Source organism: Pungitius pungitius, chromosome 13 (genome assembly GCF_949316345.1).
Source record: "Pungitius pungitius chromosome 13, fPunPun2.1, whole genome shotgun sequence".
NCBI classification, from domain to species: Eukaryota; Metazoa; Chordata; class Actinopteri; order Perciformes; family Gasterosteidae; genus Pungitius; species Pungitius pungitius.
The window spans coordinates 11,690,280-11,716,770 of record NC_084912.1 but is presented as its reverse complement, the minus strand read 5'-3'; the positions used below and the strand labels follow the sequence as shown (position 1 = coordinate 11,716,770).

Below are 26,491 nucleotides of genomic sequence, written 5' to 3'. Positions count from 1 at the left end.
GTGTAGAGACTAATGGTTTGATGACTACACAGTATTTATAAATAACATTTGGAATGTTTACAAACAAACTTCATCTTGTGGTTTCTGGGCTGCCACCTCTAAGTAGTGTTTGATCATTTCTGTTCATCTTTAAACGTGGCAATGAGACGGCGATATTCACCCGGCAGGTGTCATTTTATCTATTTCTTGTTTTTTCATATTCCAGTCATAGTTCATTTGATTTTAATAATCGAAGTTCACATACATTTTAATATATCGATGTATGCATTTTCTTTGTGTAACTTTTTGGTAGTAGGGAGTAGCTCAGTGTTCATGACCATTACCACTAATATTATTATCATCAGGTTGCATCTTGTTTCCTCTCTCAGATAAGGAAGTACCAACACGAAACGAGCTTCGTCTTCGTCTGCGCTGCTAATGCGCATCAGGAACGCGTCCTGCCTCATACCCGGGTAAAGTGTTATCTTCAGAAGTTGATGCATAGGCCTCGTTTAGGAATAAGCAACGCACGCTATACGTTTAATTTAAGTGTGAGCTAGGCTGCGACATGAGCAAAACCTGTACTAAGGTGCAGCTGCGTTATTAATACAAATGGTTTGGCTAGCTAACGTCAGCTAGCGTTTGCTAAAACCAAAGGCGCCCTGTTGTATCGAAATGGTAACGTGTCTAGCTTTTCCGGATTTAACATTACGTTTCCGCGGAAGAAAGTTCCCTTTGGTTTGGATGGTAGCCGAACATGGTTTGAACACGTAGTTGGGCTCCTTTGGTGTGTTTGTCAACAAGGAATCAACCGAGGTGCAATAGCAGCAGTGGTGGCAGAGCTACGACGTGACGTTACAACGTGACGTAATGTTATCCTAAAGTAGTTAACCGTTAGCTACGGTTAGTTCAAATTTAACGTTAGTGCTTTGCAGAACAACATCAGAGATTCGAGTGCATGACGTTTTTCGCCACCGTCGTGGGCCACTTCATGTAATTTAACACATAAAGTGCACATACGAAGCGATAAGCCCAGCCTCCTCCCTAACCGGATATAGTAGCGGATTTATGTCTTGACTTTCCCCAACGTCTTTGGCTAAACTTTAGGACAACGGGTTCTGGTGGGTATACATTACGCAAAACAATTCAAACTGTCGTGGCCGAAGTGGAAGTTAACCAACGTTAAGCCAATCTATAACGTTCACAACCCCAAAGCGCACTTGGTTTGGCGCGGTGCCGGCCTGGTTGCGTTTAACGTTCACGCGTTTGTCCTCCGACACGCAGCTCGTCCGCGCACCGACCCACGCCGAAGATGAAGCGGGCCAAAGCCGGCGGCGACGACCCTCCCCGGCAGAATGGCCCCGCGGGCCGCAGGCAAAGGGAAAAACGGCAGAGTGAAGGGGACGATTCTGACTGTAACTTCGGCACAGACGACCTGCAAGGGGACGACAATGACCCGGGGCTCCGGAGGGAGATCCGGAGCAAGTACCGGGACCTCATCAACTCGGTGCAACGTGAGTGAGGCTGACCCGCAGACGAGGGCACGTTCAGCGTCGTCGACGCGTCTTTGATGCATCTGCTTCCTGTGTGTTTTGCCTCTAGAGAATCGAGAAGATATGCTGAGACCCTCCAACAACAAGCTCACAGAAGTTTTAGAAGAGGCTAACAAACTTTTTAAAGATGGTAGGTGGAATTATAACCTCATAAATGTGCAATTAAGGCGGCAATCCTGTGACTGGGAATAGTCATTTTTCAATCAGAGAATTTTTTTTATTTTTGCTGATATAAATGATGCCCCAGAGGTTCCACCTTGGCCTGATCGTGTTCCCAAATGCATTCCCGTTCAGTTAACTGGTGACTCTTGAGTTGCCTTCTTACAACGATAACATGAAATGAGGAATTCGAAGTGCAGGATAATAGTTGATACTCGAGTCAGCAATCCGAGTCCCTTGTTGTTCACTTTCTCTCTCCCTGGCAGTACGGCAGGCGAGGGAAGCGGCTCTGGACGCGCAGCTCCTGGTTGTGGCCACGGATCTGGGAAAGGAGAAAGCCAGCCAGCTGTTCGCCGAGGGCACTGCCTTCGATTCCGCGGCTTTTGCCGAGCATCTTGTGAGTGGTTTTAGTGTCGATACTATGTTATACTATTAAAACTGCCGACATGGACACATGTCGACAGTGGAAGTGGTCATGTGGTGATCTCCCCTCCTCTCCGACAGCTGTCCTTCATGGGTCTCAACCGACTGGAGGACGGGGAGGACGACCAGCAGAACGGAGGTGCAGTTGATGGCTACCTGCCCCAGGATGCTTGGCACCGGGTGGCCAGGAGAGCAGAGAGCTGTGTCAGGGCAGCACCCTCCTTCCACTACATGTAAGCTCCTCAGCGCTGGTACAACTATGCCAACAAGCACCCACCAGGACAGATTGTTATCAAATTGCAAACTTAAATATGTAAAACTTGTGCTGAACCTACTTGGAAGTTGAATATATTTATTAGTGGTTTCATTCATAGGTTAATCTTGCATTTTCCCAATGGCACTGCTTTCTGTTTTTGTAATTTTTTCATCAGGATGGGTTCGTTCCATGCAGAGCCGCCTCCTCCAAAGCAAAGGATAGAACGGCAAAAGAAGGCCTCTACCAAGGAGGCAAAAAGGATCATGCCGACGCAGGTGCCTGAACGTACACCGACATTTATCGGTTTATTGATAAATCAATCATTTGTCCGCCTAGCAGCGTAGTTATTTAGTGAAACTCAGCAAAGCGGCTGCCAAGCGAGACTGACTTTGTTCTGTCGTCACTTTAGTCAGTGAAAAAGTCTGTCTATTGTCTTCAAGGGTGGGTTTTGATGTTGCTGATACCTTCTGCATTACGTAAATGTCGTCTGTTAGCTGAAGAGAATGGAAGGCTCGCATCAGGAAGCCACAGAGAAAGAGGTGGAAAGGATCCTGGGATACCTGAAGAGTTATTTCCAAGATGATCGTGAGTTGACAGCCGAGCTCAGGGATCAACCTTTCGTACATTACTGTGTTGTTATTATATTTTGCTCTGTTTTCATCACAGCAACATCGCCGATATTGTATTACGAGTTCGTCATCGACCCAAAGTCCTTTTCTCGGACAGTTGAGAACATTTTCCACACGTCTTTTCTAATCCGGGTGAGCTGCCTTACTGACTTACGTTAGTTCAGATTGAGACATCAGCAGGTGTCACAATGTTGTTTGTGTTTCAGGACGGCTTGGCCCGGATGTACTTGGATAATTCCAAATTGCCATGTATAGGTGAGCAGATTAGCATGTTGTTGTACGATTGGGACCAGGTAACCGAACTAGAAAATGTTTTGGGGTCAATTGTTTGAGTTGTTTGTTTGTGTGTCTCAGCGCCTGTAGAGGAGGGAGAGGTGGAAGCTGGAGGATCAGTCAGCCGTAAACAATGCATCGTCTCGATTAGCCCCAAAATGTGGAAGGTGAGCAGGTTTGGGCTTTAACAGAAATGACTTAATCTTACCAACAATACAAGGCCCAAATTGTCTTTTAAAAATACCCTTGTTTTGCTTCTTTGATAATTTGAATGTCCCTTCCCCGCCCCCCTTTCTCCAGGAGCTTATTGAGGCTTTTGACATCAGAGACACAATGATTCAGCCTCCGAACACACAGAATGAGTGACGCCTCATACAGAATGTTGTTTTTATTTGTTTTTTTTAATTTGTAAATAATAAAGGCATAAAGTTCTACATTTTCAAAGGGCAAATTTCAGTGACGGTCCCTCTTGTAAACATATATTATAGCGTCTTGAGACCACAATTACATTTTAATTTCTACTTTTTTACCATTTAAAAAAATAAAAAAAATAAAAAGTCGGTACTGTTATTTTTGATTTATGGTATATAAGTAAATGCAATCTTGTGTTTTAATGTTTGGATAATCACTGGTACATTAAAGGTGTTGACAGGGATATTAAGAGCCGCTGGCTAGCAGCTAACGAGCCAACGGCGAGGGGGCAGCTCTGCATTGGCACCTTCGGTGGGAAAGGTGTTGTCAGATGTTACTGCATAAAGATGACCTCACCAGTGGTGCACGCTCACATCCACTAAAGGTGGGCTGGTCATGTAAACAGCACAGAGAAGCTCAGGTACACATTACTGCAATATAGCTTGACATACTAACTATGTATATGTTGTTCTTCTGGATATCATACAAAGGACCTTTTTTAAATATGTATTACTGCTGCATAGTTGCCTGTAAAAGAGCACAACTAATAGCATCTTTGAGGGAACTACCTAAAGGGCCGGGAGCCTCGGCCTCACAGGAACAAGGAGGCAAACGTCTTTGATTGTTGTGTTTCTAAGCTTTCTATTTGTGTATGGTGCAGTTCTGATGTTCAAAGCATTTGACAGCATTTTCATCTTGTTTTTAAATAAACATAAAAGTTAATTCCTATTCCTCCCTTAATTGTGTAATTATCTATTCCAAAGGAGAACAAAAAGCAGATGATTTAAACAAGAGTCTTGTGCTACCTTGGGAACAAGCAGTATCAGGATCCATGTTTCTGCTGATTTTATAAAGTTAAAGGTAGTGTGAATTGAGAAAAACACAACAAATCCCTCCTTCTCCGTTTAGTCTGAGTGAACTCCTCTGATCTGCTGTAGTTGGTCTAACACACCGCTATCATCGCGCCTTCTCATCGAAATGAGATGCCAACATCTTCTGTGCCGTCTGCCCGGCCTCTTAAAGGGACAGACACCCTTTATGCAGCCTTTCCATCTCTTCCTCTGAGCAATTTTTTTCCCCTCCAAAGCAGTGCTTCAGTCACACCCGTGCAATACGATGTGAGGCTGAGCTGCATACGATGCTGGAACGACGTAGCCTACTGATGCTGGATTCCTTACGTAATTTAGGTGGTTATGTAACGATGGCGTGAAAATATATGTCACGGACGCACCACGGGCTATGCAGGGCCGAGCGCTTCTTACTCAGGCGCACACTCGTGCGGACACACGGGCGTGCACACACTCACTCAGCCGCTCCAGCAGAGACCTGCCCTCCCTGGCGATGCTCAGACTCGAATGATAACGATGCAGTTCTGCAGGAGGGTGCTCTGCAAGCCGTGTAGTGCCCGGGTCACTTCACCCGAGGAGGACATGGAATACAAGATGGGGAGCTGCATCGGAATCTCCAGAAGACAGGTAAACGGGAGGAGAGGGAGGAGGATGCTGAGGCTGTCTCCGGTGAGGCGTCCATGCCCGTCCGACTGAGCAGGTGGCCGGGTAGCTTCCACTGGTCAGGAGTCTTTACTTGAGGCAGAGAGAGAGCAGGTGTACTCAAGCGTTGGGAGGAGGGGCGACGTCAGCAAGGAAAAGGAGCTGTGAAGACGGGGAGGAAGGGAGGAGCGGAGTAAAAGTGAGAGGGGGATGCTGATGGTGCTCGAGGGAGAGGGGAGGCGTGTTGACAAGCCATTGACACTTCCGACCGGAGGAAACGCGAGACGAAGCGAGTAAAAGTATGCTTGTTAGAGATGGACTTGATCATATCAGTGTTTTTTTATGGGGATGATTGTACGCCTGCTCTATTCCAGATTGGGGCCTCTGAAGCTGGACTGTGATGGAGGCAGATAAAACCGGATCCTAAATCGATTCCAAACCCTGTCCCGCTTGCTTGGTCGCTTTGTTATGGTCGCCATTGGTCGTCCTGTTCGAGCAGGCCTGCAGTGTTTGTAGTGTTTGCCCTGTTGTGCGTACGCGTCGGTCCCTGCCGGATGGACTCACGAGAGCATTCGCCCACCCTTCTGTCCCCGGCGTCTTTGGTCACAGCATTTCTGTAGAACTAGCGTCCCCTCAGGCTGACTGCCAGGCCTCCTGAGGCTGTCAAAATAGGTGCTCCCCCCCCCCCCCCCCCCCCCAACATGCACACACAACCTATGCCACCCTAAGCTGACATGGCTACTGCAGCTCGGGTTCGGTCTCCTCCCCTCCGTCCTGTCCCCTCTTCTGTCCCCGTCCTGTGTCCACCCTCCGTCTTCTCCTCCCACTTGTACAAAAATAGCCACGGGGCTTCTCCCCAGTGGAGGACAGCAACAAACATTGGCCATAAGTTGGTAAACACAGAGTGGATTTGGGTTGGTCGAAAGCTCGGCTCCGTGTGTCGTTTGCTGCGGTGAGTAGACTTTGAACTATTTGATTGCTTGGTCAACAACGTACGACCTTTGAGGGACACACAGGGTAAAGAGCCGGGATTGTGAAGGATTGTGTTGAAATGTGTGTCTTTGTTTTGCTTTTCTTATCATCTGGTTTAATGTTGTTTGAAGATTCCAATGTGGTGCAATCGGGCAGGTTATAGAACTTGGTTTAAACCAACACTTTAAATAACGTCAACTGCGTTTAACTGCTTTCGTGTGAGTGTTATCCGAGAAATACCATCGTGAATTTTAGCTCTTGTTTCTTTTTTTGCTGGTGGTATTGCTGCTGGTTTTCTTGTTCCGGTAGCGGGGTCACATACAGGGCAGGAAACGGTAACCTCATACTGTAGGTGTCTAAGCAAAGACACGCGGTGCTCATCCCAACCCCCAGAGCTCAAACCGTGGCTCACGCCGAGTGACTGGCAGGCCGGGGGGGCGGTAAGGAGAGACCTGGCAACTTTGGAATCATATGATTTGCCGCTGTGCCTCTTATGCTGCCAAAAAGCCTTGAAACACGTCGGCACCTCGGCGTCTAAAATTACACCTCATTCACCCAAATAGCAAGCAGGGGGAAGCGCCTCAGAATAAGGTGGTAGATATTAAAAAGAATAATCACAGACAATGTGCTGTACCTTTTTTATTTATTTATAGAATTCATTTATAAACGTTCTTTGTTGCATTTGTTGTGCACAGGACTGGAATAAAGTCTAACAGCAGTGGACAAGGCAGATTTCTATTTATAAAGTTATGCGTATTAAGGTCAGTGACTATACACAGAGCTAACGCATAGTCCCTGCAGTCATTTATGAGCAATCCACAAACATCATTCAAGCTGAAATTCATACAACAAAGAAATGAGCCGAAACATATAATTTTTAGAGAATATTTGATCCTGTTATGAAAGCGATTCTAATTTTAATTGATATAAAATCCGTCCAGAGCCATACGCTTTTTTTTATCCCACTTTTCAATATTTAAAATATTTCTACAGGGCCTTTCTAAAAAAAGAACACTGTTCATGTAATGATTACTAATTAGATTGGAAATGCTCCTCTTAGTCATTTACAGACTAAACACTGCTGGAAGCCAAGAGACAATCTGTTATTTACCACTGGAGGATTAAACTTTCTGAACCTCAATCACTGTGTCAGCAGGCGACAGTCACTCAGTCACATGCACAAGCACAGAGTGACGGGCTACACGTGAAGGTGGTTTTATTGTGGGATGCAATGCCATTTGTTTGAGGGAATCTACACCAGAGGGGGGGCCTTCTGGCCACAGAAAATGCACCATTAAAGTAATCCTTTGAATCAATATTTTTTGTTAATTAGAAGACGCTGTGACGATGCTGCTTCTGTGCATGAGCCCACGCCTTTGGTCTCGGAGGGGGGTTTTGCATCACTGGTCCCTAATCTCCTAAACAAGACCCACACTCCACCGTTCCCCCCCCCCCCCCCCCGCTGGGTGGAACTCCTACCAGAGGCCTCTAATCCTGTGCAGCATGAGTGTGTGACTGCAGTGGGACCTCAGAGCCTCCGTTTCGGTCTGTGCCTCTCCAGGGAGGGGTCGCTCTCTGACGGTCCTTCTGTGCCGTTGTCTTTCAGCCAGCGGACGTGACAGGCTGCCGGTTGGGGCAGTTGTGGCCCTGCAGCCGGCTGAGCCATGGGGAACGAGGGCAGCACAACTGAAGCGTTGGTAAGCGCGAGCTCGAGCGGGCTCTGGATGGCTGGGACTGCTACTCGCTGCCCCCGTGATGCTGTGCATACCTCGGACTGTAGCAATAACAAGACTAACGATACTTACCCCGGCTCGCATGATCACTAACTGTTGGCCTCAGTAAAACACAGGGGACGAGCAGGGAGCTGTGCACGTTCCTGTGCTTGATTGAAGCTTTTCTAATAAGCATTTGGATATCATGCCATGCTCCGTTTTGTGGTTGAATAAACTTGACGTATACCAAACTTGTAAAGCAGAGGTAAAGATAAATATTAGATTATTCCATCTGTGTTTACTGCTACACCCCAGGTCACTTCTGAGCTTGCTTTCTTGCAGCTGATGAAATCCATCGTGATGGTTGAAAAGGCCGTTATTGCCTCCAATGCGCACGTTGAGCTATTGGTTTGTTCTATGAATCAGCTTTTGCTGCATTTTTGCACTCGGAAATAACCACAAAAAATACACAGTAATTTCCACATGTGACAGGACTTCAGACGTGGAATTTTGGATTACCTTAATAGGATTAATGAAAACATGTGTCTCATAAGGTACAGACTTTACAAACCATGTGCTGAACCTCTTTAGAGGTGAATGCAGAGTGAGGCTTAACATTGTTACTTTTGCCTTAGAAACAATAGTGATCTGTTTTCAGTGATTATCGTTATAAACTGTGATGCAGGGCCCCCCTTGAAAATCTGCAGTTGAACTCTTTCACTCCCTGTTACAGCCAGAAGAGGGCGCTCCAGAAAATGTTCTTCTGTTTCCACCCCAGGAAAATCGAAATGAGTCACTACAGGTATAACATTGTGTGTGTGAGTGTGAGTGAGTGAACGTGGAAGTGGGGTAGATATTGTCATGCGTCTTTTCACAATAAACATGTAATCTTAGACAATCAGAATTTGGTTATGGCTCTCAATGGTGCCCCTAAAATAAACCCTTTTCTCTTGATGTTATTAGAGTGAAAAAATTAGATGTGTCTCTTATAGAGAAAAGAAGTGCAAAAATAAAGGAGTTCTATTTACTCTTTATACCTTTTACTTAATGTCGGTATCCCTTCAGGCGATACATTTGTTTTTGCAATACATATGGAATGAGAGGCTCATTATCAAGGTGTATTTGAATTAATTCTGACATTAATGTCACATATGCATTACTATGGAAAATGCATCCTCCAGAGGCTCGTGAATCTCTGTGACTAAACGTGTCCTAACTGCCCCTTTCTGGTTTTGCGAGCTGGTTGTCTATTTTATTGATTTATTTGTAAATAAGAAAGACAGTCAGCTTTCAGTGATAAACCACAGGTATCACTTACAGCTATAAACATTCAGTGTGATGACAGATTTTGAGTCTTTTATGTTTCTTACCCAAGAAGCGTTCAAGAGGAACACACAGTGTTTAAATCATATATCGTGTGTGCGTGTGTGTGTGTGTGTGTGTGTGTGGGGGCGGGGGGATCCTAATTAAGTGGCAAGGTGAAGGTCCATGTGTACAAATAATGTGATTCCTTAGCAACACCCAGAGGTCAAAGTTTGATGAAGTGTCAGCTTCATGCAGTATAGCGGATGCTGAGTTCCACTGTGTGTGTGTGTGTGTGTGTGTGTAACCTAAGCTGCTCTGAGTGAAACCTGACCCGCTCTCAGGGGGGTCACTGAAGGCCCAACCCTTGGCCTAAATCCCAGCATTCACCTGCAGAGGCACTGCCAGTCACTGAATGCACCGGGCCACATGACACAGTAGCTAGAGACAGGAGGGGGGGGGGAGAGGCTTGAGCAGAGGTGGATAAGGAGGAGGAGGAGGAGGAAATGGAAGGACGGCCCAGTGGACAGAGTTTACAGTAGAGGGGGAAAAGAAGAGGAGGAGGAGAAGGAGGAGGAAGTGAGCTGAGTCAGTACAGGGGAGGAGGATGTTTGTGTCGTCCTCTGGCTCAATACAACGCACAGAGCTCTGCAGAGGCTGCTCGTCCACTGAGCGAGGAACAAGGGGAGCAGAGCACCGCAGAGTCACGAAGCAGCCCCCGGCCGGTAAGTGCTCCACGGGGACGGGACATGACAGAGAGACAGAGAGAGAGAGAGAGAAACAGAGAGAGAGAGAGAGAGAGAGAGAGAGGGGACGTGTTGAAATATATACGCTGTGTCTATTTGCGTTTGAGCGCGCACGTGAGGGCGTGGTTTCTGCTGTAGCCCCGCCCCTCCCTGTTTACAACTGTCATGTGTTACATTTCTGTCAGCACACGTGCGCTGGCGGCCCGTATTAACTGTGAGTAGAACTGAATGACTGTTGGATAAGAAGCAGTTTCCAGGCAACCTCAGCTCGTGTTCAGTTTTGTTCCCGCGGGTAAATTAATAGCAGCCTTTCTGTGTGTGGGGTCAGGCTAACTAACGCAACGGCTCTGCTTTTCCGTTTCCACTTCCACTTCAGTCAATGGCCAGTGGGTGTTGTGAGTAGCTGTGCACTTGGATATGCGGTGCCACCTGGCTCTGTTGCTTATTATTCTGTTTTAGCAGGTCTGAGTGGATATACGTGATCTGTTTACATTATGACGTTATCTCTTCTGGAGGACATGGTGAGAAAGTTAAGGTCGAAAACAGGAAGCCCTAGACAAGCTAACATACAGCCATCTACTGATAACCTCCACATGTTCTCGTCTTCAAGGTGTGTTTTTATTATCCTATGACGTAACAGTAATTCACATGCACCTTTTTTGTTTTATGTTCTTTCTTTTTCCCCCCTGCAAACCAAACGTTTGCTTGCAGTAGTCTAAATGAATATGTCTAAAAATAACCTAATATGGATGATGGATGGCATACATAGTGAAGAGTGTGGAGAAAGGAAGCATTTGCAAGCATTCTATAACAATCTTTTATTAAAGGACTTGTGCGGTCAAGGTTGTATTTTTGGGTTTGTCTAAGCACAATTCCTGTATGTGATCCTCAATCTGTGCTGAATGTGTCACACAGAGGACACACTTGGTAGGTGAGGTGTCCTCAGGTGAAGACCATCTCATTTTTATTTCACCACGGCAATGGAATATTAATGTAGCGAGAAGGCAAGTAAAAAGTTAATTTACAACTCCATAAAGGTATTCATAAATTCCTCGACATGACAATCCCCTTCGTCTGTGTGCAGCCATACTGTCTACTACGAGTTAATAAATAATGAATGAACAGATTCCATTCTGAATCTCAGAGGATTCTCAGCTCAGAGCATCAGTTTTTTTCTTCTTCTGCACTCGCACGTTAAATCAACTCTCGTTGTGATTGGCTAAAAAGGGGGACTCTGTGAGAGTTTAAGGGCGTCGTTACAGCTGCACATGTATACATGTGTCTGGACAAGTTCACATTTGTTTGCACCTGCGCACATCAGTTTATACGTGACTGGGAGAAATAATGGAAACTTTCCCTGGTGTGAACTGAGGCGGCGTATGTGGGAGGAAATTCCACAGTTGAGTGTTGTGTGTTGTGCGGGCTGTGTCGCTATACAATGTGGTCCCACAGCCAAGTGTTGTGGTGTGAGGCTGTGGTTGAATTCGGCCCATCAAGCAGTTGGACGGACGGAAAGGAAAAACAGCAAAGGCAAAGCGCTCCATGTTCTGGCGACACACACGCTTTTCAGTCGCATAATAAAGACAGTACCTCCCTTTAAATCCTAATTATGAACATGTAACAAAGGTGAGAATTAAAGGGAGTGAATTGCATCTTAATTAAATGCTCTGGATAATGATTAAACAACTTGAACTTGATTATCCTTGTCATAATCCGGCAGGGCCGGTTTGCCTTTAATGATTAGTTTTACTTACTTGGTAAAAGGTTTTGTTGTGCCAGACTTCCTTGTAAGGTGGGAAGCACCAGAATGTAAGTGCAGTGTAAACAAAGCTGCAGAGAGCGTGGCATAACTTCTAGGCTGTGATGCTGCTAATAATCTTTAAAAGAAAAGCCAATCTAGTAACAGCAGTAGAGGCTCCAGTGACCTTTGTATTACCTTTATGTCATAGTGCAACACATGGGTGGAGTTATTTGTTTGATGTATTAGACCATTCAATCTGTACTTGCTCATATGATTGCATGCAACATGCTCACACTGGTTTAACTCCACACTGTGTCACTTGTTATGCATCAGAGACTCGAGCGTGCAGCCCACCTCATTCATGTTTTGCCGGCCCGCAGGTCGAAGCTCCTGCTGAGAGTTTGACTTGGAGGGACGACCGAGCGCTTCTGACCGACGGCTCGCCCGGCCGCCAGAGTCTGCTGTCCGAACCGGTGCTCCCAGACATCGCGGTCATCACCGGAGTGGAGGAGAGCACACGTGAGTCCGGAGACGCGGATGAGCTCGAGTTTCCACACGACCTGCTGCCCAGCCTCGACTTCAGCAGCGAGTTCCACATCTGGGAGTCCTCGTTGGGGTAAGTTGATCTGTTGCACAAACGCACACAGTCATGCGGGTAACACTTGTTATCACAAAAAGGAGAAAGACAAGTTCTTTCCAGTGGCTGTTCCGGGAAATATTAATCATTTTATTAACGACATGTTTGCCTTCCCGTTGTACTTCAGCAGGTATTCTTGAGCAATCAATGTTAGATCCACAACAACTCGGTCCCACAGAGTTTTGTCCATGCTTTCTCACTGCTTTAAAGTAGGGAAAAGATGGAATCCCAATCAAAGTTTTTGTATGTACAGAGATTTGTAACGCAACGCGAGGGATTTATTCCTTCCCCCGAACATGATCTTTATTGTCTATTTAGTCCAAAGATTTAATGTTATACAAAAGCAATTCTTTGTTGGAGTTCTCCATTGTTGGACACACCCATTCCCTGGTAATTCTGCAGTTTTTTTTCTTTGAAGCATCCATCCATGTGCTTTCTAACACTCACCAGGGTTAAAGTCTATCCCAGCATGCACTTGGTATGAGGCAAACAATGTCCATGCATAAGGTGCCAGTCACTTGGGGGGCTAACACATTTAAAGACAAGGTGATTTAGATTCTACCAGCATTCAACTTAAGTCTTACTTAAGCTCATACTTGCCTTCACTCTGTAGTAACAGTACACAGTTTATCAAAGTGTTGGTATTCTATATAAATACAATCTATTGATCAGATACATCCTTACCAGTTGCAGTTTCACGATCAATAGTAATTTAATTTTGTAGTAATGTATTGGATACTCAGTTGACTTGCTTCATGGCCCTACGGGAACAGATTTGTAAGAATCACGCCGTCAAGGTGGAAGCTAATCAAGTGTCCTTGTACATGTGTGGTGTGGGTTTGTTTGTAGCAGAGCTCAGACTAGCTCAGGTGAGAGGAAATGTGAGCAGGGGAACCCCCTGCTGGCAGGCCCGCAGCACCACATGGACAGTCGACCACCGGGGGCTATAGATGCAAGGTACCAGGAAGACAAGACTCGGCATGATGGGGGAGAGTCGGGCGTCTGCTGTGGGTTTGTGGGAGTGTGTTCAGCAGGGAGGCTGTAAAACCCGGGGTGCATGGAGTGAAACAAACCGCTGATATTGCCCTTGTGAGTGTTGTTTGGCTGAGTAGACTTGGCTTGAGGCGTAGCCCTTATTAGGGGCTTGGGTGAATTATCAACTGACTTAATATTTTGTGTTGTCTGGCATTCTGGTCTTGTCTGATGGCTTAAGGTTGATTTCACTAATTTGACTAAGGTTTTAATGTGGTCTGACAAATCTGGCGCTAGAATACTCGTCATGGCTTGATTTGAAACAATAAGTTTAATATGAGGGCAACACGGTGACAAAGTTAATTCTGTCAAATGATCATAAAGTAATTAGGGACTATTTGGGAACTACTATGAGGTACCTTTTGACCTGGGATGCACATAAAGAGTACACTGCCTAATAATGTAGATCTGTGAGACACACCTGGTCCGTTCCTCTTCACCTAGCCAGGCAGGCAACAGCTTGTTGCTTAGCACAACGTTCCAGCTGCAAACAGTTCTGTCGTATTTGCTGCTCCTCCCTTTTGGTGAGGAGTGCCAGGTGAATAAGATGCAGGCTTGAGCAGCAGGTCGGTGAGGTGAGTAACATGTTTTTTAGGCCTTAAGTTTTGTGTCTGCAAGCCTGTGTGCTTAGAAAAATAAATAAACTGGTGACTAGTAACCTGCAGCGACGCTTAGTGACATTATTTCTCACATTGTTTATTCACATCTCAACGTGAATAATGACTATGGTGGTTGTTTTATTGATTAAATACATGCATGGGTGGTTTTGTGGGATTGCAGATTTCAAGTAACATTAAATAATGATGGTGGATCGAAACATTTAGTCAGGCTTAAGGATTACGATGGTTCCTCATCATTTTCCTTTGCTGCCAGACAATGACTCAGCAGCTACAACTGACTGGCACCAAGCTCGCCCAATTGTTAAAGACTATATTTCAAGCACTCTCATATGATGATGCTATCTCTAGGGAGTTCTGCAGGGCAGTCCCAATGCTTTTGATAAACAATAAATTATGAGGCAGTCTTTGTTTTGATGAATTGAGGCACTGAGGTTTTTTGACTTGTTACAGCGTTTATGACCATCCCTTCACAGCATAGAGTTGTCTAGTCATTACAGCAATCATAATGACGGTATTTCTCAGCATACATAATCATAGTACACAACAGCTGTAGCTAGAACAAAGTACTTGCTACTTGTAGTGCTGGGTTCAAACTTTAAAGGTAAGCATGAAAAATAATGGCGTTCTTTGTTGTTTGGCTTCTTTTACAATTACATAAGCAGGTGGTCACATCACATTATGGAAATAATAATTAATAGCTTTCTGTTATGATTATTTGCATAGGTGTTTTGTCCAGGACCATAATTTGGTGTGTATGAACAGACTTGCATGTTCAATATCAAGCATATGCTCAGAGAAAGCTGGTGTTGGTTCTTGTGGGGGAATGTACACCTCGGAAAAGGCATTGCGAGTACAATTGTGCATTGTGTGTTGTGTGTGCATATTGGGGAGTGCTGTGACTGAACATAGGCTCTCTCCCAAAAGCGGCGCTTTGTGGCATCGTGGAATGAACAGCTGTCTGCCAGCCAGACTCTTAACTGTGTCACCCTACCCTTGCCGTAGGCCTCATGACAGCGACCCAGTTTTCCCAGATGCTCAGCCTCAGCCTGCTGCCACACCTTACCAGGTGGCCCAAACCGTGACCCCTCCCGTATCCCTGCTCCTCGACCAGGAGCTCCGAGAGGCCTTCCAGCAATGTGAAGAACAAATGGCCTCACTGGGCATATTTAATCCCACAGAGCCTCCAAGCACCACGTCTCAGATGCTTCATGTAGACAGGAAAACTGGAGAAGGGGTGGTTAATAAATCCATTGAGTCATCGCCACCTCCTCCAATCGTTATCCAGCAGGGACATAGCAACGGGGTCCATGGAAACAAGAGTACACACGGAGACAGTGAGGCAGCAAAGAGTCAGGCGGATACAGTTGTGTTTAGTTTCAGGGATTACATATTGGGCACTGAGAGTAGTGCTACGGCAGCAAAGAAAGAGAGTGAAATAAAAGCAAAACAGAGTCTGCATGAACGTCCAGAGATGAAGACGGACAAAGAAATAAAGATGGTGGAGCAGAAGGAAACACCCACGCAAACACAATTAGAAATAACTAAAGATGTATTTAAAGAAACTGACAGTTGTATTCCTCTCTCCGAGCACAGAGACAATTTTAGAGAGGAGCGAGTCAACTCTTATGCAGCCGTTGAGGAACATTGCACTCTGGATTGTAATACAGTGATTAAGGAGGAAGGTACAGAGGCAATCACAGAGACTGTAGATACCAAGGAAGACAATTGCGCTGATGAATCCAGTAATTGCATTTTTGAAAAAGAAGAGACGGATGATTTAGTTAATGAAGGCAGTAAAGATGCTTTCACAGAGACAACAACACGAGCAAACAATTACAGTGAAGAGGATCAGCAGTCAAACACAGACAAACGGATGAATTTGTGTGACAAACATGTCGGGCAAGACAGCAAGGTGAAGAAGAAAGCAAAAAAGAAACAAAGGAAAAAAAAAAAAGTGGAAGAGAAGCACGCTGAGACTGAACATAAAGCACAAACTCTAGTACAACCTGAAAAAGATTTCAAGGACGTATCTCTCAAGAATGCAGGAAATCACAAAGGTTCAAATGCAAATATCAAACCCGGGACACAGGCAGATGGTCAGACTGTGATTTGTGGGGAGCAGCCTGATAATGGGTGTGACTCCAAGCAACAGCTGAGTCCCGGGGGAAGCCCCAGCCCCCCACGATCCTCCCCTCACAGCAGGCAGGATCATCTTACTGACTCGATCTGTTCACCTGTGTCCAACCAGGCTTTTTCACATAGCCCCCATCAGTCAGATAAACACAACCCCACGGATGCCCCATGTGGCATTAATCACAGCTCAGACGAAAGCCTGCATGTAACCGAATGTGTCATTGATAACCAAAATACACCAGGGACTCGTGTCCAAGTTATCAATGCATCTGTTCATCCTGAAAAGAGATCATACCCACAAACCACTGAGGCTAAAGTTACCTCCGAGGCAGCGATACTCTCACATGAGAGTCACGGCCCACTCTCAAACACCCAAACTTGTGTGGGAGCGAGCGGTGTGGAGAGTGCCCTTGAAGAGGCTTTAGTAGTCGTTGCTGCGTTGCCACTGGCAACACCCGCGATGCCAGAAGTGATAGAAAGCAAGGGAGAGGGAGAAAGCGAGAGGCGTGATTCACTGGAGAGAGTGGCTACTGTAGCAATCGCAGAGAGGGAGAAAGCAGTAGGAGACAAAGATCTGGTAGGAGGAGTAGAGAAATGCCCCGGAGAGAAAGAAGGACTCCTGGACAGCCTTCCTCCGCTCGCATTAATCTGTTCACAGGGCGAAGAGGCAGAGGCTGCGTTTAAGGAAAGCCGCAGCGTCAAAATGCCACACAGCTCGACTGACACTGAAATGAAGGGAGCGAGAGGGACGAGCGCTCGCAGTCCAGATACGGAGATGCCAGCAGAGGAGGGAGACGGAGCAAAGGAGGCTCCCCTGTTAGCCGCCTTTAGCGATACTCCTCCCTTTGGGCTACTCGCTGGTCCTGATTGTCTGGATGACAGAGCTGCGCGATCGGAGGGAGGAGGAGGAGGAGGAGGAGGAGGAGGAGGAGGAGGAGGAGAGGATGTGGGAAGGAAAGCCGGACTGACCAAAGTGCACAGTCTATTCAGCCAGCCAGAAGGCTCCGCTAGCGGGGTGTCATCAGCTGAGACTGAGTCGCGTCCGCCCACTAATGTTGCCGAGTCACAGCTGAGGTCACAGAGCTGGAGTGAGCCGATTGCTGCCATCTCTGGGACCTTCTGCACTGAACAGGATCGTCTCCCTCACCGCAGCCGGGAGCAGCACGCAGCAGCAGCAATTTTACCTCTCCTCCCTCATTCTGAACTGAGCTCCGGCGACACAAACAGAGGGGATCGGGCCGATCTCGGAAATGATTTGACTGCAGAGGATGCCCCGTCTTTGGGACGCACTTGTGAAAAGTCATCCACCAAAGAGGCAGAGAGTAACTACAGCCGAGTTGTCCTGCCTCTACTTTCACCTCAGGTCCAGCCTGAGAGTAGCACAACAGAAACCGGGACAGCTGAAAGTGCTGCTGAGTTCCAAGCTCAAGCCCGGAACCAGAGCAAAAGAGGAGCCATGTCGGTTCTGGGTGGGCACGTAGGTGACAGCAGTAGAGGCACCAGTAGAGGCAACAACAGAGTTCACTTTGCAGACTCGGTGAAACAAGAAGGCGGTTCCTCTGTGGTTCTAGGGCCCATGGCGGTGTCGACTATGGACTGCGCCTCTCTGCCTCCCCTGACTGTACATGAGAGCTTGCACTATCCCGTCGTCGAGGCCAGCTACACCTTCCCGGACTTCCTTCGCTTGAAGAAGTCAGAAATCGCCGCGGATGGACTAGCAACGCGGCGCTCGGCCGACTTTCCAAAGCCACAGAAAGATGTCCTTTTGGATGAAGGAGGTAAAGGGACTAAACACACCGGGGAGAAGATTAACGTGGATCCAGTGGATAATGAAAACTTAAAGACAAACTCTGTGGATTTAAAGTCGGTGGACACAATCTGCTCAAAACAGCACCCAAGTGCAACCGAGAGGAGTCAGACTGAGGACCTTTCACAACGAGTAGAAAGATCCACCTCTGATGCCGATAATTCAACAGTTGAAAAGGTGTCAGCAAAGGGGACAAAGAACCCAAAGGGGGACACAGAGAAGGGAGCCTTTAATCCGGGTTTGTTGACTGCGAAAAAGGTAAATAATTTACATGCTGAGTCTCAGGAATCCCCTTTAGTCAGTGATGAAGGTAACCGACATCCTCTATCCTCATGTTCTTTGTATCCAGCTGACGATGTTACCCGCCAGCCTTTAAGCGATGTCTCTGCTGACTTACCTGGTGAGCAGCTCTCTACTGACCTTGTGACCTGTTCAGATACTGAAACTGTGTTCATGATCCGCACAGCATCTCCTCAGACAAAGCCCAAGGACCCAAATGATCAGCCTCCCACCCAATTGGATCAAACACCTCCTCGTGAACAGGTTGCCATGGATGCCATGGAGATCAAAAGTCACTCTTATGATCTGACGACGGAGGAATCAGTGACTTCAGAGGAAGTGACAGTCTGTGCTCTGTCAATTCCTGTTATAGAGCAATGTTCCAGTAACTCTTCTTTAGTGCTGCGGCCTCCTGGCCCAATGTTGAGTCACTTGGAGTTCATCACCGACAGTGATATCTCACTTCCCGAGCACACAGATGACTGCGGTGCTGATCGTGACGCCACCAAAGTGGAGGGAGGAGCTGATGGCAACAAGACCAGGGAGATGACTCCCATGTCTTTAGCACAGGATCTGCAGCACGGCGATGAGACTAATTTAAAACTGGAGGACGGAAATTATACTATGGAATCTGTCGCTGAACTTGACAACTCTGCATCTAGCAATAGGAATATTCCATTTCCACTACCTCAACCAAAAGGTTGGTGTGATGATGGAACTCCTCAATCTTACACTGAGTCAGGCCCTACTTTCCTCAAACCCAGTATTTTTGAAGCCTCCATTAAGGAGGATCTCATCAGCATCAGCTGCCTAAGCAGTTCTGACCTGTCTACCAAAGAGGCTTATGATGACGTTAAACAAAAAGATATGAATAAGAAACCGGGCGATCAGACCTCTGTGGTGTTTGCGGAGAAAAATGAAAAAGTTGAAGAGGTGACAATGGATAATCTAAAGGAAGCAGCAGACCTCGACAAACTGCAGACAGGAAAGACCGTCAAAACACCACAACAGTGTACTGGGCCAGATGAAGAGGCTGTAGAGGAAGTCCTGCAGCTACCACATGAACATAACCTTCAGAAGACTGAATCAACAGTAATGGGTATTAAGGATGGAGAAACTAAGATTGACTTTGCATCTAAAAGCCTGACTGAGACTTCTTCCTCATCTGCCTTGAAACGTTCAGCGTCTCCTAGAGAGGGGCTAAGCTCTAAGGTAGAGTCTGGTATCGAACCTCACACTGTTTTTCCCCTGAGTTTGTGCCAAACACCGACAGCAGCAGCGGAGCGCTGCTCCGACAGGGCCCCGGCACCAGATGCGAGTGCAGCTCTTGGCCAATCACGGTCCACGCCAGAGCCAAACTGTTTTGCTCAGCAACAGGAGCAACCGCAGTGGCCTCTGGGAACAAGACATCCCACGGAGGAATTATCAGGTGACCGTCAAGAGCAGGGAGAAAAGACTAACAGTCAGCCAATCCAAGCACTGGTTTTAGGGGGGTCAGGGGTGGTCGAGGGAGCAGACAGCTCAATTTGGAGTGTGTGTCAGTCAGGAAACGAGGGTGAGTTGATCCGTGATGGCAGCAGTGGTGACGATCGAGGCAAATCTACAGCAGCTCTTGATGGGGTTTATGTGCCGTCTCACCTCGCCAGTGATGTTGACGAGAGTGGAAGGGCGGCTGAGAGAAACGTCTCTGCTGACATAGTGAGAGGAACGGACTCCTCTCATGCACGTGAGATAAAACACGGGATGAGCGAGAATAAATGCCCTGCGTTAGCGGTGGCTGGGTCAGATACAGACACTGGGTTTGCGAGTGTGCCGGTTTGTAAAAGTCAGCAAAATGGCAATCCATCACCTGACTGTCAAGACCAACATGGAAAACAAGAGACCTCCAAGAACACTGCGGTATCTGTTGAGTCAGCATCACAGGAACCTGAGGCATCACTTGTCCAAACAATTGTTTCATCAAAGTTCAGCACAGACAGTGAAGGCATTCATCCAGTGGTTTCACCTTGTGAGAACCAGGCAGGAGAAATCCACACAAGCATGTCCAGTACTCTGGTTGTGCAAGCAGGATCCGGGGAAAAGGATTTCAGGGCTGAAAATGCGAAAAGCAACAGTGGTGTAACCGGGGAGTGTGAAATTCAGGATACAGTATTCGAGCCTCCTGAACTACAAAATGCTAACAAAACAACGGCCACACGAAGCAGCCCAGCAGTACAAACACCCATAAAAGGCCCCGATGTGGAGGAGATCACAAAGGAAGATAGAGCAGCTTTTGGCGAAGAGAAAGCTAGCAGCCAGGGACGAATTGAGATAAAAGCAGTGAACAATGAGGCAACGACAAGGCAGGAGGTCACAAATCAAACTGGGAGTGCTAAAGACAGAAGCTCATTTGGTGTTTCTGAGGCATCAGGAAATGACGCCCCCCCGTACGAAGGAATGTCCGATGGAAAAGAACAAGTGTTTGTGAACACAGAGGCTGCCGATGTGTCGCAGGGTCAAACGGCCGGGAAGCCAGAAACAAACTGGATTCAAGCATTAAAGGAGGCTGCGAAGCTTTCGCAGAGTAAACATGAGACATCAAGGTAAACACAAGAGCATGCAAATGTGTCTGAAAATGTCATATAACAATCCAAGATTAGAGGAGTACACGTGAAACTTGACATAAATTAAACTATGTTGATAATTCGTTATAACCACATGTCTGAAATTGGAGGTCGTGAAGGGATTAATGTTTCCCAGAAAGTAGTATGTTGGCATGCTGTCACATATCATCTTTTAATTATATCAGAGGGAGAAAGGCACATGTTAAATCAAATTTATTTTTGTATAATCAACCACAGCTTAAGAAGTATGAATCGGGTGGAGCGTTTACATGTATTTTGAGTTGTCATGGCTTGTAAATCTGTGAGGTTACCAGTTAGTTTGCTTTAGTTTATTTCCAACTTAGCATTCCAGTAACACCATGTCCGGAGTCTGGAGTGATATTACAGAGAGCTGTGTGACAATGAATATGAATGAGGAGCTAAACACAGAGCTGCACTTTGTTTTGACTTGAGCTCGGGTCAAATGACTGTGCCTTTTGAAGTCTAATGGAAGTAATGCTTCCCTTTATATTCAAAGAATGACATCAGCTGTGACATCGGCCCTGCTCTCCAGGGCAAGAATGATCCTTTTCTCGCAGTCCTGACCACAATGCAACAACTGCACAAACACACCTACTGTACCTACAGTATTTCTGCACACACAAGCCCTCTGACCACACAAACACACATATTTGCTATTTGTCAGTCAATTCTTCATCTGCTGTAAACTGAACAACATGTCTCTCAACTCCCTCTTCTCTTGCCTTGTTTTTCCAGACCTCTTCCATCTCTGGAGTCCCCTCAACTAGAGTTTCTTACTCCGACTGAAGAACTAGCAGCCCCTTGGAGACAAGCGGAGATCCATCCACCAGAACGAGCAGCGGAGAATACAACCGAGACAACAGCTTTGAATATTTTGAAAAAGCCAGTGGATCTTCCCAAACCTTTAACGAAGACAGCAGAGCTCCTAGAACCGACTCAGAACACAAACGTGGTGTTCCTAGAAGAAGAGGAGAAAGTAGAGCTCCTGAAAGCAGCACAGCAGACAGTAGAGCTCCTAGAAGAGGAGGAGAAAGTAGAGCTCCTGAAAGCAGCACAGCAGACAGTAGAGCTCCCAGCAGAGGAGGAGAAAGTAGAGCTCCTGAAAGCAGCACAGCAGACAGTAGATCTCCCAGCAGAGGAGGAGAAAGTAGAGCTCCTGAAAGCAGCACAGCAGACAGTAGATCTCCTGGAAGAGGAGGAGAAAGTAGAGCTCCTAGAAGAGGAGGAGAAAGTGGAGCTCCTGAAAGCAGCACAGCAGACAGTAGAGCTCCCAGCAGAGGAGGAGAAAGTAGAGCTCCTAGAAGAGGAGGAGAAAGTAGAGCTCCTGAAAGCAGCACAGCAGACAGTAGATCTCCTGGAAGAGGAGGAGAAAGTAGAGCTCCTGAAAGCAGCAGAGCAGACAGTAGATCTCCTAGAAGAGGAGGAGAAAGTAGAGCTCCTGAAAGCAGCAGAGCAGACAGTAGATCTCCTAGAAGAGGAGGAGAAAGTAGAGCTCCTGAAAGCAGCAGAGCAGACAGTAGATCTCCTAGAAGAGGAGGAGAAAGTAGAGCTCCTGAAAGCAGCAGAGCAGACAGTAGAGCTCCGAGAAGAGGTGAAAGTAGAGCTACCGAAAGCAGCAGAGCCTCCAGAAGAGCTCCCAGAACCAAGAAGGGAGCCACAAACTTCCTCAGAAAAACTGCCAACTGAGCTCCTTAAATCAACAAAAAGCCCAAAAGAGCTCCCAGACCCAACACATAATGAAATAGAGAACCCAGAACCAACCAAGGCGTCAACAAAGCCACCTGAACCAGAGAAGCGGCTGAACAGGGAGCAGCCGGAGGAGCCAAGAGAAACACCTGTAGAGATCCAACCTGAGGAGCCATTTAACTTTCCAGCAGTCCAGGACCCTGCTGAGGAGCGACAGGACAGCGGGTGAGTGTTAACTGACTAATCCCGGGAGTGTTTCCCGAAAATCTTTCTTTGTCCCTGTGTAGAGTTCATGGGGAAAGCCTCCTTCACCAAGTTGGTGTAATGTCTCCCCGTGAGGCTGCTGCTCCGTCACAGTTCAGTCAGTCTGGATTAAAAATGCATGACTCTGTAATCCCCTATCAACTCAAATCTCAGGATTATAGCCTTTAACCAGGAAGAACAACAGGTTTATGGGGTGGAATGGTAATTTGGGTTTTTCAACAGCAAAACAGACATCACGGTGATTTGTGTATGAATTTTTAGACCTGATTTATCTTTAAACATATCCTTACATGGATGTATGAGAGACATTGTATTGCAGCTACTTTATTTGTGAAAAGGGAGAATCGCAGGGGGACATGAGCTGTACAGCTCAGCTGTGCTGCCTGTCAAACACTTAAAATGGATTTCCATGCGCTGGTAGATTCCCCTCGTGGGTTTGTTTGGCTTTAGACACCACGAGGACGTCTGGTAGGTTTTTACGGTCTGCAGCGACAGTTGATTTGACAAGAAGAGTGGGATAGATATATATGTTTTAATGGACACAGTCAACCATTAATGTTGTTAAAACTCTTGACTCAGTTAAATGTGCATAGTAAGCCAGTGTGTTCAGTTTGTTGGTGATTCAGTATTTATTCTAACATTTGAATAGCTCTGGCTTGAACTGCCTTTCCAAGCATGTGCTTCTTTTACTTCATATGTCAGTTTTTATGACATATTTTATGTTTCTCCTGTTTATTTACTGTGAGTTGCTTTTTGATATATTCTAATTCAGCAAAATCATTGCTGCATTCATTTTCAACTAGCTTTAGCTTTTCCAAGATTTCCTAGTTATGTCTTAGCCTCCCACATACCAGAGTAGCACTTGTTGCCTGTCAGTCACAATACTTGTCTCATCACTGCTGTTGGAGACATAGAGGTGGTTTCAGAGTGAGAGTGAGGTGGAGTGACAGTGCTATTTCCACTATAGGTTTCATCCATAGATAAAGTTACACTTGGGTATGTCTGCCAGACACCGAAATATGACTGCATGGTCAATGATGTATTTGTGTGTGTGTGTGTGTGTGTGTGTGTGTACATATGTTTTTTTCCCCCGCCCCAAGAGGCTGTCCTAGCTGTCAGTCCTGCTCAGTCTGTGCGGCTTTGTGAACTGAAGCCTGTAGTGGGAGGAATTTAGGCAGGCACTCAGCCCCACTGCAGTCATTTGCACAGACCAGACGGAGTGGAACAAAAGCCAGAGTTCAGAGAAACACTTGAGCACATGTGCCGCGGTGTGAGTGTGTGGGACTGAGTCGGTCGGAGCCACGGACAGGCGAGAGAAGGACTGGGACGTGCATGTATCGGCCCGGGGGTTTTGGAGTCCACCAGTTGCTCAGCAGAAGTCATTTGTCATTTAAAGTTTGTGATGAATTCCTCCCCGCCCGAAATCTGGGTAAGAAGTAGGATTCTAATTTGTCCAGTCTGTGTGTGTGTGTGTGTGTGTGTGTGTTTAAGTCCCAGCAGGTTGATGCAACAGATGGTCTGTAGGTAGCTAGTGCTAATGACGCTCTGTCTCAGCTGACCTCACCAGATGGGAGGAGGGGAGGGACAGACACAAGCCGAAGGGGCAGAAGGTGGAAAACAACAAAGTGTACAAAAAAGATAAAGTTACAGGTTAGAGCATGCCGTGGTCCCCTGAGGCTGCCGGGACATTACAGTAGTAGTAAAGATACTTTCTAGATACTGTGTTTGAGTTTTCCAAATATGTTCCTGCAAAAATGTTTAAAAGCAATTATTTGAGGTGCAGCAGGAAAGGGCCACATAATGATTTGTTATAAAACATCAAACATTAAAGTGCCATAGTAACTTTTTTTTTTAAACGTGGTGCAAATGATTTTTATAAAATGTAGTAAAATCTTTTGTAAAGCCATTTTTACTCATAAAACACTGCGGGAATGACTGGAGTGGAAAGAGAATTAGGATGTGCTGTGGCCCACACTGTACTGTAAATAGACTAGTTGTCATGACAATTTGTAGGTTGAAGTGTTTTTTTTTGCTGGCGTAAATGAGGTGGATAATCATCCATTCAATCACACTAGAACCCCTTTAAGTAATAACTGAATGTCTGTAGTCACTGAAGGGAATTATTGATTATTTATTCAGTATGTGTTTGCAATAGATACAATGCGTTGTTGGCTGTTGGATGTGTGTGTGTGTGTGTCTGGACAGTATGAGGTAGCTGCTGGCTGTTTGACAGCAACGGCCCTTCCATTGTTACCGGATAAAAAAAAACACTTTTCCAAGTGCTTTCAGCTGGTTTTATTTACAGCTTTCTGTTTACCATTAGACACCCTGCCCTGACTTGCTGTCGTTCGTGTCCAGCCTTTTCCCGTAGATTACGTTAAACGTGTGTGCGTGCAGGTTGGAGAATCGTTTTTCGTTCACTGGATGGTGCTAGAAAACCACAACATTAAACAGCTGGACTGGCTTTGTAAATTCTGAAATCAAGAACTGTTTATGAGGTTAGCTTGAGTAACGCCCTGCACAAAACTACTGGACAGCCTCCAGGTGTTAATGCCAACAGTAAAACTACACTGGCGAGAAGTAGTGTGTTGCTAAAGAATGGTATCTGTGCTCTGTCTAACTCGTTGCATTTACTTTGTAATGGTTATATCAGGAATAAGTTGTTAAAAAGCTCAATCTGTTTACCTGAGTGTTAGCCGGCGGTATCTCCATGTACAAGCTATAACCAGTAAATACTGCGGGGTAATTCTGTTTTTTTCGCCTGATTCATTTTTCTATCTGCTCTATTGTAGTTTTTGTCCGTTTTTGGAGGCCATCTTTTGAAGTTGTATTACAGTTTGCCCCAACTATGTTGTGCTTTGGTTGTTTCTATTTCCAGGCTTCATGTGCCAAGTTGGCCACAGATGGTGACATATGTATAGCTTTGGCCTGCTGGTAGTAGTCACTGACTGAGGATTGGTAACAAGTGGAATGAGACCCAATTAAAATTCATGTATGCATTTGCTGGACATTTCCTCCCTTTGCAGACATCGGGTATCAATTAGAAAGTCCTGTCCTTCTAATGGCAACCAGATTTGTGTTGGACGTAAACTATGACTTGCTACACCCTGAAGAAAAGCACACGCCCTCATTAAATGTTATTAAGTTCTGACTTCACTGGAGAGAGGGAGATGGAGAATAACAGAGCTCAGTATCAGTCTGACATGAGCTGGGAAGGACGTTTGGAAAGTGCTGCTCAGCAGACGGTCCACCTGGTGCTGGAGTTCTGTTCCGTATGTGTGCTTTTAGCTGATGGAGGAATGGTGAAGCTCTCCTCTGCAGAAGAGGCTACTGGGGTATTTTTAGAGCTAAACAGGAGGCCTGCCCCAAGTGGGGAACAGCTGCATGGGCGTCAGATTAGAGAGCCTATCACTCCTGATAAGACGGGCAGGGATCAGGGCCAAATCCACTCCACCAGGTGGCCATTGATGACAGAGCCAGACCTCCTCAAGCAAGTAGAGCGTGCAGGGGAAACATGGATTATCATATGAGGGGACTAATGAGAGGGGCTACCGTTGCTTCCTATCTAAATGGCACAGCGTACTTGGGATGGTTGTGGTGTGCATTTTAGGTTTAGGCAGATTACATACGAGTGCGCTTTTAGAGACATTTTCCATTTATGGTTTGTTTTCCCGAAGGCAAGTGAAGCGTGAAGCTTTCCGAATCTCTCTTCTTGGGCTTCTTGTGACCGGTCAGCTTGTTGATGTTTGGCTCTCCTTCCCCT

At 46.3% G+C, this 26,491-nt stretch overlaps 2 protein-coding genes across 5 annotated transcripts in view; both read left to right on the top strand.

The window, feature by feature from the left end:
• Positions 1–269: 269 nt before the first annotated feature.
• nsmce4a (NSE4 homolog A, SMC5-SMC6 complex component) lies at positions 270–4,412 on the top strand. 2 transcript variants are annotated; one of them, XM_037465629.2, is made up of 11 exons: positions 270–452; positions 1,264–1,493; positions 1,582–1,662; positions 1,958–2,088; positions 2,196–2,347; positions 2,546–2,645; positions 2,865–2,955; positions 3,037–3,131; positions 3,206–3,254; positions 3,354–3,439; positions 3,573–4,412. In XM_037465629.2, the coding sequence occupies exons 1-11, from the start codon at positions 418–420 to the stop codon at positions 3,636–3,638; spliced, it is 1,116 nt and encodes a 371-aa protein (XP_037321526.2). In that variant the 5' UTR covers positions 270–417; the 3' UTR covers positions 3,639–4,412. The 2 variants fall into 2 exon arrangements, with proteins under 2 accessions (XP_037321526.2, XP_062422457.1); XM_062566473.1 differs by lacking the exon at positions 270–452 and adding an exon at positions 510–1,100.
• A 569-nt stretch (positions 4,413–4,981) lies between these two features.
• Positions 4,982–26,491, top strand: part of tacc2 (transforming, acidic coiled-coil containing protein 2) — a 45,594-nt gene continuing 24,084 nt past the window's right edge. Inside the window, exons 1-7 of one of the 3 annotated variants that reach the window (XM_062566470.1) lie at positions 5,989–6,125; positions 7,752–7,842; positions 8,591–8,659; positions 12,027–12,262; positions 13,133–13,240; positions 14,938–20,736; positions 21,514–22,689. In XM_062566470.1, coding sequence (XP_062422454.1) covers positions 7,810–7,842; positions 8,591–8,659; positions 12,027–12,262; positions 13,133–13,240; positions 14,938–20,736; positions 21,514–22,689 — 7,421 coding nt within the window. In that variant the 5' untranslated portion in view covers positions 5,989–6,125; positions 7,752–7,809. Of the gene's footprint in view, positions 5,159–5,988; positions 6,126–7,751; positions 7,843–8,590; positions 8,660–9,634; positions 9,885–12,026; positions 12,263–13,132; positions 13,241–14,937; positions 20,737–21,513; positions 22,690–26,491 lie in introns of those variants that run through there. The other 2 variants (XM_062566471.1, XM_062566472.1) reach the window with 2 other exon arrangements.

Excerpts from the sequence above, each read along its gene's own strand:
- nsmce4a (XM_037465629.2), top strand. The coding sequence starts at position 418 with ATGCGCATCAGGAACGCGTCCTGCCTCATACCCGG. Across the intron at positions 1,663-1,957 it reads TAACAAACTTTTTAAAGATG|TACGGCAGGCGAGGGAAGCG; the intron begins GTAGGTGGAATT and ends TCTCCCTGGCAG. Across the intron at positions 2,956-3,036 it reads GAGTTATTTCCAAGATGATC|CAACATCGCCGATATTGTAT; the intron begins GTGAGTTGACAG and ends TTTTCATCACAG.